General features: G+C 37.2%; 1 protein-coding gene and 1 long non-coding RNA gene across 3 annotated transcripts; one reads left to right on the top strand and one right to left on the bottom strand.

Moving 5' to 3' along the window:
- LOC109846453 (peroxisome biogenesis protein 1) lies at nucleotides 944-11,184 on the top strand. Of its 2 annotated transcripts, XM_020415687.1 has the most exons (18): nucleotides 944-1,223; nucleotides 1,960-2,133; nucleotides 3,068-3,167; nucleotides 3,341-3,835; nucleotides 4,565-5,311; nucleotides 5,408-5,499; nucleotides 6,595-6,668; nucleotides 6,864-7,083; nucleotides 7,228-7,321; nucleotides 7,415-7,569; nucleotides 8,057-8,287; nucleotides 8,388-8,588; nucleotides 8,966-9,091; nucleotides 9,204-9,265; nucleotides 9,497-9,614; nucleotides 9,865-10,149; nucleotides 10,748-10,843; nucleotides 10,951-11,184. In XM_020415687.1, the coding sequence occupies exons 1-17, from the start codon at nucleotides 1,041-1,043 to the stop codon at nucleotides 10,784-10,786; spliced, it is 3,396 nt and encodes a 1,131-aa protein (XP_020271276.1). In that variant the 5' UTR covers nucleotides 944-1,040; the 3' UTR covers nucleotides 10,787-10,843; nucleotides 10,951-11,184. The 2 variants fall into 2 exon arrangements, with proteins under 2 accessions (XP_020271276.1, XP_020271277.1); XM_020415688.1 differs by lacking the exons at nucleotides 9,865-10,149; nucleotides 10,748-10,843; nucleotides 10,951-11,184 and having other exon boundaries at nucleotides 9,505-9,597.
- LOC109844622 lies at nucleotides 11,526-11,993 on the bottom strand. Its single transcript, XR_002248083.1, has 2 exons — nucleotides 11,949-11,993; nucleotides 11,526-11,868 (listed from the first exon to the last, which is right to left on the bottom strand). It is a non-coding gene; the product is annotated as an uncharacterized LOC109844622 (long non-coding RNA).

The following is an 11,997-nucleotide window of genomic DNA, read 5'->3' as shown; positions in this document are numbered from 1 at the left end:
CTGTATACGACTAGAGATCTTTTTGTATTCAATTTATTGTGCCCGTATAGAGGTGAAATTTTTTCCCCCCTACCATTTTCCATATTTCATAGACAAGACTAATGATTATGAATAGTAAAAAGAGTTACCCGAAAGACAAGATTAGTACTTCTCTCTCATTCCATTTTCAGAGTATCGTATCAAAAATTTAAATGGACAAATTTTTAAAACCATCCAGTTTTCAAAATTATTCCCAAAAAAAGACCCTTTTCAACCTTAATTATAAAAACAGACCTAGTTGGATGAAACTGGGTCTGTTATTGAAAAAAAAATTCAAACTTCACGGGAGTTGAACTCCCGTGAAGTTTTTTCTCATAACAAAACTTCACAGGAGTTCAACTCCCGTGAAGTTTGAATCTTTTTTTTTCAAAAAGCGACCCAGTTTCAACCAACTGAGTCGGTTTTTGAAATTAAGGTTGAAATGAGTCGTTTTTTATAAATAAATTTTAAAAAGGGATGGTTTTGAAAATTTGTCCAAATTTAAATGCCAAGTGCAGGGGAATATATAATGTGTTATATTGAATTCTCTTATGAAGAGATACATAGAATCCCTCAATATATTATGAAATTCCTAGATCTCGTGAATTCGAGAAGAAGCTAGCTAGGATGCCGTTAGCCATTTTTCTAATTTTGAAATTAAAAAAAAAATTGTTTCCTGATTTCTTTTGGGTTTTTTTTTAAAATCTTTTTTTATAAACCTTAACTCTAAGACAAGAAAATTTTCTTACCATGTTTTAAGTTTTCATATATATATATATTAATTTTATTAACAGTTTCAAACATTTTTGCTTTTCACTTATCCTAATGGGCCGAGACAGCCGCAGCTATAACTAATGGGCCGGCCTAATATCGCGATTGACTACCCCCTCTGCCGCTCAATTCCGCCAAAAATCCCAGACGGTTATTTTCCCAACATCATCTCTCTCTCTATTTATTTATACATATCAAAAATCTCTACCCAAGTTCTCCAGGGTTTTAGACCTCGCTAGACTAAAGCAGCGATGGAGCTGGAAGTTCGAGTCGTCGGAGGAATCGAGAGCTGCTTCGTCTCTGTCTCTCTCCAAACCCTAGCTTCTACCGTCGGCGGCCCCCTCCCTCCCGTCCTCGCCCTCGACCTCCGATCACCCGCCGCCTGCTGGCACGTCTCCTGGGCTGGATCCGCATCCGGTTCCTCTTCAATTGAGGTGCCGATTGCTCAAGTTCAACTCTTGATCTGCTTTCTTTTGCCGTTGGGTCTTTTTTTTTAAATCTTGTAGACCCTAAATCGACAATATTAGCAAATTTACACCCCCGATCTAGATATTTGCTAATTTGACCTTCAATTCTGTTGTATTGAGTTAAAATATTCCGAAATTTGTTAAAAGTGTTAAGACTTATTTTCACTTCAATACCCTAAAGTTTCATCCTTTTTTAATTTTGATATCCTGATGGTCTATTTTGACAATCTGATAACCCAAGTTCTTTAAGCACCCCAAAGCCTTAGCACTGTTCCTTGCTTTTCCCGAGCTCCAAAAACTGAAATTTGATAAGAAAATTGCTTCTCATCCACTTTTATGTGTTGATATTCTTGAACAAAATCATATGCTGACTTTTTTTGCACTTTAGGGTATCAAATTGTCAAAAATAGAACTTCAGGGTATCAAATGTAAGAAGGAATGAAAGTGCAGCCCAAGGAATATTTCTAGGAAGTATAATCGTTTTCTTTTAGTTGCTTAGCTGAAATTTCCCCTTTCACCATTGACAAAAGCTGATATGTTAGGTTGGGGCGCAATGTGGTAGAATTGGGGGTGGAGGGGGTAAACTAACAAATATCTAGATTTAATAAATTTGCAAATATGAATGATTCGGAGATACACAAGTAGGAAGACACTCTCTCTTTTTTATGATCTTATGATTTTGAACTTGGATTTGGTTGCTTAGATTGCCCAGAAATTTGCGGAATGTATCTCGTTACCTGATGGGAGTAAAGTGAAGGTGAAAGCAGCAGGGAGTGTTCCAAAGGCGGCATTTGTTACTGTGGAGCCTAGTACTGAAGATGATTGGGAGATCCTTGAGCTCAATTCAGAGTTAGCAGAAGAGGCCATCTTGAAACAGGTAATGAAATTTTAATATTTCATCTATTTAGCTTCTTTATTTAGTGCTTAGTAGTTAGCACTAGCTGCTCTATCCTAGGCTGGTGTTATGGTCTAACTCCAGCTAAATTCTTGTCGAGGAAAAAAAAGATGATTTTCATTTAGAAACTAGTGACTACGTGGAAAACACCTGCGAACTGCCTTTTTTGGGGTGCAAACTCCAACTCCATAGCGAAATTACTTGTGCACAAGAGTTAGGTTTTAATCCCCCAAAAAAGGGGGTTATTGGCTTATTGTTATGTTTCACAGTCCAAACAATGGAAAAAAGACAAAAGGAAAGACAAATCCCTAAATATCTTTAACTCCAGTGTCCTTAGTCTCTCAGTCAAAGGTGTAGAGGTGTATTCATCCATATATCTTCCTTTATATAAATTTATCTACCCATATGGTTTTAATAGGGAATATGGTATATCTACCGATTTATTCATCAGTGTTCATCATGCGTGACTGGTAATCCTTTTATCTGACTCCAGGCTGGCTTGGTATCTAGCCTGCTGTAATACTTTTATAAATCATCTAGGTTTCATTTAGCGTTTATAAGGAAATAGTATGTTCTATGAGTCTAGGCGCATGTTGTGATTTTGCGAAAATAAGTGGAAAACTATGAAAATTTAACTTTCGTACGACAACTTTATAGAGGTTTTGGAGATTATAGAAGGTACAAAGAGGGAGTTTCTCAATCAACCATTTCGGAAACAGCCAGCTTTCAGAGAAACCTTTCTTAACGTATGCGACCATTGGTTATGTCGTGACCTTGATAAGTCGGAAGGGCAGTACTAGTTAAGCTCTTGCTGAATGCATGTTGCAAATGTACCATACTGCATTTGTTACTGTTAATTTTTTGCATTCTGCTTTGCACTTGTGATGACAGGAAACGCCTATCTTATTAATTGCAGGTTGGTATTGTTAATGAAGGAATGAGATTCCCTTTGTGGTTGCATGGACATACAATTGTGGAGTTTCTTGTTGTTTCAACTTCACCTAAGAAATCGGTAGGTAAGAGGAATTCATTTGGACTCTATGGCCCATTCTACATAATATTGACAACACAGGATGCATCAACATTATTTACTTATTCTACATCATATTTACTTTTTGAAGATGCTGTTTAATTGCTTATTTCTTTACTCATGTTTTTCGTCATGTCTGATTATCCTCTGGGATCCCAGTGCAACTTGTGCCAGGGACTGAAGTTGCTGTTGCACCGAAAGTGCGCAAGCAAAAGTTGGAGGCTAGCCAGGATGTCTGTAAACAAAGTTTGTTAGAAGAACAACTAAGAACAAGGGCACTTCTTCGAGTACAAGAATTGGACAAGGGGCCTGTGCATAGATTTCAATTTAAAGGTGTTGAGCTAGGTGTAGCACTAACAACTGTTGCTTTCATACATCCAGATACAGCTCAGAGATTTTCATTTGATAATCTTCAATTAGTTACCATACAACCTAGATTAGCACCTTACGGGAAATTGCGGAATGGTAAGGATGTTAATCGGATAAGAGGGAACACTATCCCTGGTAAGGGAGAAACTAATGAGGTGTCAACAAATAGCAAGGAGATGGTTAGATATACAGTTGTCCGTATCTTATTCTCAAACTTAGTTGCAAAAGGGCATGTTATGCTTCCTCAGTCCCTTCGTCGCTTCATTGGAGCAGGTGTACACTCATGTAAGTGATGAGTTTTTGATCACACTTTCAGTTTTATTGATACCCTCCTCTGTTTTTATTAACAGAAGTGTATTGCAGTTGATATAAAATTCTTCTATTTCATGATTACCTTTATATATGTCCTGCATTAATCCCATACAAATATTAATCCAACACATTTAACAGATTTAGTGATTCAGTTGTATACTTGTAATCATTTACTCGATCTTTCTCCTAGCCATATTTCAGGTACTATCTCTGTATCACATCCTAGTCCATTTGTTGCTCACAAATTTATGTATGAACAAGCTTTTCCTTCGGCTTCTAATTGAAGACCTTTTTAGTTGGTAGAACTTATTTCTTTAGCCAGTAGAGAATGCAGATGATTTTCTCCCTATATCTTAGGCAATGTGGATTTTACCCATGACATTTATACATCCCGTATTCTGCATCACCTTACTATATATTTTAGCTTGTTAAGATTTTACTTATGATACTGACATGATTACAATATGTCAATATATGTCGGGGCTTTCATGTCACCTTATGCGATTTTACTTCATTTTCACTTTCCTTCGCTGTCTTTGGATGAAGTTACTAAATGTGAATCTCTTTGTGCAGGGGTTTATGTGAAGAAATTCAGCAATCATAAGTTACTAAATGTGAATCTCTTTGTGCAGGGGTTTATGTGAAGAAATTCAGCAATCATCCAAAGAGGGCTGTATCTTTAATGAGAATCTCTTTGTGCAGGGGTTTATGTGAAGAAATTCAGCAATCATCCAAAGAGGGCTGTATCTTTAATGACTCTTTCGCCTTGTCAGTTTAAATTATTGGAAAAGAACAGGGGTAGTAATACTAATGGAATAGACAATCTAGAGAGTCAGTCAAGTCTTATACGCAAAAGTTCGGCTCCACATGCAACCTTGTTCCCTAGTACAAGTGTGAAAGATTGGTGGCAGCTTGAACAGTTCCTCACTAATATTTCAACTGAAATTTCTGAAGTCGGAGGTAAAAGTGGTAATACACCGGAGAAAAGGTTTCTTATCCAGTCCTGGTTTATTGGACAACTCAAGGCAATTGCCTCATATACTGGTCAAGTAGAAGTTACTTCAGTAGTTTTGACAAGTGAAACTTTGTTCCATTTTGAAGTAATTGAACACAAGTCAGGGGACCATATAACTGAACCACTCTCATGTGGCGGAACTTTGGAGAAAGGGAGTGCTAGTAGAGAACCTGCAGCCGAGTTCCTGTATCTTTTAAAGGCTACATTTGACGAGCCTTCCCATGATGATCTTCAAAACACTTTTCAGCTTGTCTTAAGTGCAAAAAGTAAAAAAGGCAGTGATCATTATAACTTCGAATTACCCCTTGGAAATGTGGAGTTAGGTGAGCCTGTGACTCTTGAATTTGTTGCAGAAAGTTGCTTCAACAAAAACTTCAGTTTGACTCTATCTTCTCTTAGCTGGATGGAGAAGGCTACTTCTGATGTTATTTCTCGTAGGTATTTTCATTTCATGCATTCTTTTTGTCGTCGTTATTTTTTGCTGGTATTTAATTGTATCCCAATAGAACTGAATGAGTCTTGGCATGCAGGTCTCTTTGTACTTCTATCTTCGTCTTCCGGGAAGTTATTGAACACTTATGATCTTCCTCATCCTGGGCACGTGCTTATTTATGGGCCTTCTGTAAGGAACTATATATTTTACCTGACACCACAAATATATATTTAATGATTTTTAGTTTTATGTGGCACATCCTCTCACGTATTCATAGTCTTCTAGTCTCAGTCCGAAGTTGCTCTTGGCCGTGTTCATATTGTGTATTATGATTGAAACTATGCATTTATGGTTTTGCATGCTCTATATATAAATGGCTCAAGAGATCTATTGGGTTCCGTAAAACATGGGAACTGAAAAGTTATGGTTAAACTATTATCAGAAGTTATGCTTATCGATGCTATCCAGAGTGCAAAACTTTCTAAATGGCATGTGCTCAATAGCACAAATTTTCATACGTCCCAGTGCTAGGTGATATTGCCGCTTCTCTTTGGCATATTGGCTAAAGATTTGAGACCAGCTCAGATATTGGCATTAGACTGATTTTGCTGGTTGTTGAATTTAATGTACCTTCTGCAGAGGCTTCTCAACAGAGCTACTCGATTTTCTGGCATTTGCATTAATTACTCTTAACTCATGTAGGACATTTAAATACTTGCAATGGGACTTCAGTAATCCGGTAGAACTTTGTAATCTGTTTTTAGACGTAAGACCTTGAGATGAATTTCACACCTCTATGAGCTGATTATATCATTATAATAGTATTTATGCTCATTGTTTGTCTGACTTAACAGAGATTTATATGACGTAATAGTATTTATGAGAATTTTAACCATATATTAACAACTATGTTTGTGCTGCATGTCTACACCTAAACTATTTATAATATTTAGCATTATATGCATGTTTTATGTGACTGGAGATAGAATTGTCTAAATGCCTAGTGTGCTCTAGTGTTGGAGATGTGCTATCATTGTATCTTAATGTTGTAAATGTCTAGGTTATGCCATCTGGAAGAGTATGAAGCTTATGCATCATTTTGAAGCAATCTCTGGATGGTGCAGATAATTGTTAATGCTAATGAATGAATGCATTACTGCTTGGACGCTGATCATTGTTATTCCAAACTTTGTTGTTTACATATTAGTTCATTGAAATTAGTCTGGTTGCTTGTTAATTCCACTTTTATGTCATGGTGTCCTTACTCCATTTTCTATCTGCCAGGGTTCTGGTAAGAGTACATTATCCATGGTTGTTGCCAGACATTTTGAAGAACATCCAGAAATCTTAGCACACATGTATGAGATAAGTTATTGTTTTTGGTTTGTCATTTACATTTTCTCTGATTTATGTCCAACTTTGCTGTGTTCTTAATTTGCTATTTGATTAATTTACATCAATTACTATGAAGAAAGATGTTAGATAGCACTTTACATTATATGTGATTGATAATGATGTTATTTTTTAATTTGATCATGATGTTTCTCTTATAGCGTTTTCATAAGCTGTTCAAAACTCTCTCTGGAAAAGAGCCAGACAATCCGGCAAGCAGTTACAAGCTACATATCTGAAGCCCTGGTTCATTCACCTTCCATCGTAATCTTTGATGACCTTGACAACATTGTTTCAGTTTCTTCTGATTCTGACGGACCTCAGCCTTCTGGTTCATCCTCTATTGTAAAGTTCTTCTCAGATATTCTGGATGAATATTGGGTAAGAAATTGATTGTGGGTTACCTTTTACTAGCTTTGTCAAAGATTTACTTCAAATCATTACAAAGTCAGCCCAAATATTTTGGGTTCTTGTAGTTTCCTGTTTTGACCTTTAAATATATGTTGTTTGCTTTATGCTTTGTAGGAGAAATGTCATAGTTCTTGTGGGTATGGTCCTATTGCATTTGTGGCTTCTGCACAATCTCTTGGGAATTTACCTCAATCTTTAAGCTCTTCAGGTTCCTCTCTGTTTATACAAAGAATACTGCACTGAACTTGTAGACTAGTTAATACTCACACTATTATTATGCTGAATACTCTCATATCACCAGGGAGGTTTGATTTCCACATCGAACTGCCTGCACCTGCTGTTTCTGAGCGTGGAGCTATATTGAAGCATGAAATTCAGAAACGTGTACTACACTGTTCAGAGGACATACTTTCTGATATTGCTTCAAAATGTGATGGATATGATGCATATGACTTAGTAAGTGTTTTTGAAGTGTCGTTGATGATTCTATTGCATTTATTATGCTTTCATGATTTCTATACTACTGATTTTCTATTTTACATGCATGTTCTTTTAAAATCCCATTGGATATACATGTTCTTTTAAAATGCCAGACCCATTTATGACACCATAAATTACCTATAACCACAAAGTGACAGTCTTTCGCTGGCTTATACGAGTCAATAGCTCAAGTGAGAGTTTTCTAATTTGGAAAACAAATTATATCTCCACACAGAAATAAGTTCTGTTCGATACGATTTGGTATAGAGTGATGGATTGCAATACGTATGACCTGTTCTCTTGCATGTAGGGTTTATATTGGTGCTTGTGTTTACTCGAACATACCAATTTTATCAGATAGCATCAGATATTGCACTGTATTGTATTTTCTAACACAGGTGAAATATGACTGGTGACAATTTGGCTTTCGGTTTTGACGCTATTGCTTATTGTTGGCATGCAGGAAATTTTGGTTGATAGGGCCGTTCATGCTGCTGTTAGTCGTTTTCTGTCCTCTCATGGTGCCTTTGAGGAACAGGAGGTTCCTGCTTTAGTGAAGGAAGATTTTTCACAAGCAATGCATGATTTTGTTCCTGTTGCCATGCGTGGTCTTACAAAAGCTGCTTCTGATGGTGGACGTAGTGGATGGGAGGATGTTGGAGGCCTTGTTGACATTCGGAATGCCATTCAGGAGGTCCCACAATTTCTTTTATATGATGTTTATGCTTATGCATCAAATTAAACTTTACTCCACTACTCTTGTACTTACATTTTTTATCTTCTTGAGCTGGCAGATGATTGAATTACCTTCAAAGTTTCCTAGTGTCTTTGCAAGCTCTCCATTGAGATTGAGGTCAAATGTTCTACTTTATGGGCCTCCTGGGTGCGGAAAAACTCATGTTGTTGGAGCTGCTGCGGCTGCTTGTTCGCTAAGATTTATTTCCATTAAGGGCCCTGAGCTTTTAAATAAATACATTGGCGCTTCTGAGCAAGCTGTAAGGCGCTTTCATTCTTCATACGAATCACTTCATTTAATTTATAGTCTTTTGAACACCCTTAGAACACAATATCTGGAGGTCAGGGTCCACAAAGGCATCCTTAGTTTGTTAAAGTAAGATCCTTAGAACACAATATATGAAGAAACTAGGAATAAACTGTATATGTAAAAACACTAGGAATAAACTGTATCCTGCAAAAAGTTAAAAAGAAGATTATATTTCTACTTTCCTCCCTTTATTTGTTAACCTGTTGGACTTCCATGGAATGCTATGTCATATCTTTTCGCTGGATGTCAAGAGAAATTTGATCTTCTGTTGTCTTGCCCATTAGCTTCAATGGACAACTGCAATTTGATCTTTTGTTGATGTCTCAGGTTCGTGATTTATTCTCAAAAGCAGCTTCTGCAGCACCTTGTCTTCTTTTTTTTGATGAGTTCGATTCCATTGCCCCAAAAAGAGGACATGACAACACTGGTGTTACTGATCGTGTTGTTAATCAGGTTAGTTGCCTGGTCCTAGTTGTTTTTTGGTTGTCTTTTGAAATGGGTGAACTGATACAGTGTCTGCTTCCCAGCCTCAAATAGACAATGCTGATTATTTCTTTATTTGCAGTTTCTGACTGAGTTAGATGGTGTGGAGGCCTTGACTGGAGTTTTTGTTTTTGCTGCAACAAGGTGAGTGCTCTTTCAGACCCTTTTCTTTTTACCCTTAATGGGCCCACTTTTTATTTCTAACATTATAGAGATTTGAACGATCAACTTTGAACTTGTTAGTTTATCCAAATTTCTGAAAGCAAGCATTAAATTAGTCCTAAATGTGGTTAACAAACTTCTAGGTTGTGGGATTCATGCTTTCTGTTTTGCATATTGGCTAAATTTATTAAATGCTTTGTGATTGATAATTAGTCGGCCAGATCTGCTTGATGCTGCACTTCTGCGACCTGGAAGGCTTGATCGTCTTCTTCTATGTGATTTTCCATCATGGCGTGAACGTTTGGACATTCTTAAAGTTCTTTCGAGAAAGGTCTTCCTTCCTTCTCACTCTCTATATCACTTTTGGTTTCCTTTAATGTTAGTAGTGATGTTGTTCCTTTTGCTGGTTGGTTACAATGGTACTTGATGTCTTTTTTTGTCATAGTCAATATAAACTTTGTTTCATTGTTCATGCATTCTACTTCATTGGAAAAGATAAAATATTTTCTTTCTTTTGTTGAACTTTTAATCTAATTTCCTTCATCCGCTAGTGTTGACATTCCTCTGTTCACCTTTGTCAGCTTCCACTGTCAAGCGATGTCAACTTGGAAACTATAACTTCTATGACTGAAGGGTTCAGCGGTGCTGACCTCCAGGCTCTTTTGTCGGATGCCCAGCTTGTGTCAGTTCACGAGCTTTTGGATAGTGGAGATGGAGATAAATCAGGAAAAATGCCTGTGATAAGTGATGAGCTTCTCAAGTCGGTTGCTTCAAAGGCGAGGCCTTCAGTGTCAGAAGCTGAGAAGCACAGGCTTAATGGGATCTACAGCCAATTCTTGGACTCTAAGAAATCTGTTACTCCACAGGTTTGCCTTCTACTCTTCTCTGCTGTTTTTTACATTACTTTTTGGAGAAACCAGTTAAAGTTATTTAACTATAAAAAAATCAAGCCACAATCGACAAGTGGCTTTCACTCGCGACTGTGACACTCCGATTGTGGCAGTGACACGTGTCCCTAAAGCAACATGTGTCACCGCCACAGTCGCAAGTGGCTTTCACTTGCCGACTGTGGCTAGCCATACTCTTTTTTTTTTTAAGTAATAGCATAGCTCATTGAACTATAACATAAAGAAATCGTGAACCTTTTGCACTGCCACAACCCCCCCCCACCCACCCCCCACCCCCACCCTTATTGTCCTTGAAGAATCCGCCTGGAAAATTGGAGTTCATATATGTTGATAAAAATTGATTTCCCCGTTTCTCAAATGTGATAGCTATAATAAGAAAGCTTGACCATATTGGAAAATTTTGAGTAGGTAGAGGTAGGCAGATACAACATTAGCATTTTCTGGTGATGTACTTGTCTGAAATGATATTTTTGAAATTAGTTCCAAATGTAGCATCATTTCATGTTGAATCGCACACTGAATTGATCTTTACTTACTATTTTCTTAATCCCTGCAGACTAGGGATTCAAAAGGTAAAAGAGCAACCCTAGCATAATTGCATTCAAAGAAAGTACAATAGCACTTTTCGAACTGTATCATACTTTATTATGAGGTACTCTCTTAAGTTTGCTCACAAGCCTTACTTTAAGGTTCTGATTTTGCCAGCACAGTGTTATTATAAAGCTTCTGACTGTTGTTTCTGCTTTCTGCTTTCTGCAGCACTCAGGGCATTGAGCTCTTGATTTGATTGAACATGAAGTGGCTGATTCACCAAGGAGTTGCATGCAATAATCATAAATTAAGTTGTAATTGCACTTAATAAGCAGCCATGAAAGATGTAACATTAATATATCTAACTGTGAAAGCAGAATTCTGCATTGATTTTATCATGTAATTTTGATAACCTTGTATCAGTCAGATGGAAATAAGAATGTGTTCCTGCTGTTGTAACCAGACATTGATTTTGTCCATTTTGCTCTCTTTGTTTACTTGAACTGTCCTTGATTTTTTTTTTCCGTACCCGCTTGCAATATCTCCTGATGCATGTGATCCTAATTTACCTCTATCTTGCGATTCAAAGTATTGCAATTGCCTAAAATCGTACACACAATTATTTATCCTGTTATGGGCTTCAGAATATGACTAAATAGCACAACTGAGCCAAATAAGTTGAAAACGAAAGTCACTTTGTATAACCCGTTACGATTTTCTCATGCTACACATTGGCTAACTTTCGCCGGGTTAGATTCCAGTTTTGTGCTTGGAAACAGAAAAGGTATATGCAAACAATTGAATAAGCTAACATTTATCCAAGGAAAACATTTTGGCATTGTCATTCAGTTTCCACAATATTTTTCACTGGAACCGACATCCCCTCAACCCTGATAAGGTTGTCGAGGAACCAGGGGCAAGATATTTTACACATGTTACATAGCGAAAACTCAAATTCGAAGAACTACACAGCCAACAGTATTATGAACATTGTTGTACAGTTCATGCAACAATAAACATGCAAGAAAACATGACCTGTACAAAGCATCAACTGCCTCTAGCTACAAATTTAGCAAGGCCTCTTCTGGCTCTTCTGCATGCAGGCTCAGCCTCCATACCCTGAAGTAGAAATTCTTCCATTCTTCTCTGGTCTCAAACATGGTACTCAGAAATAATTAAAAAGGAACACTAGAATTCATTTTTCAACCAAGAAGAAAAAGAAGTACCGCTATGTTATTGGTTCATCTTCTGGTGGCGGCGGCGGCGGCGGCAGGG

The sequence above is a fragment of the Asparagus officinalis genome, chromosome 6 (assembly GCF_001876935.1).
Source record: "Asparagus officinalis chromosome 6, Aspof.V1, whole genome shotgun sequence".
In the NCBI taxonomy this organism is placed as follows: Eukaryota; Viridiplantae; Streptophyta; class Magnoliopsida; order Asparagales; family Asparagaceae; genus Asparagus; species Asparagus officinalis.
The sequence above is the reverse complement of the archived record's forward strand: the minus strand, read 5'-3'. Positions and strand labels throughout refer to the sequence as shown.

Excerpts from the sequence above, each read along its gene's own strand:
- LOC109846453 (XM_020415687.1), top strand. The coding sequence starts at position 1,041 with ATGGAGCTGGAAGTTCGAGTCGTCGGAGGAATCGAGAGCTGCTTCGTC. Across the intron at positions 8,589-8,965 it reads TTGGCGCTTCTGAGCAAGCT|GTTCGTGATTTATTCTCAAA; the intron begins GTAAGGCGCTTT and ends TTGATGTCTCAG. Across the intron at positions 10,150-10,747 it reads AGAAATCTGTTACTCCACAG|ACTAGGGATTCAAAAGGTAA; the intron begins GTTTGCCTTCTA and ends TAATCCCTGCAG.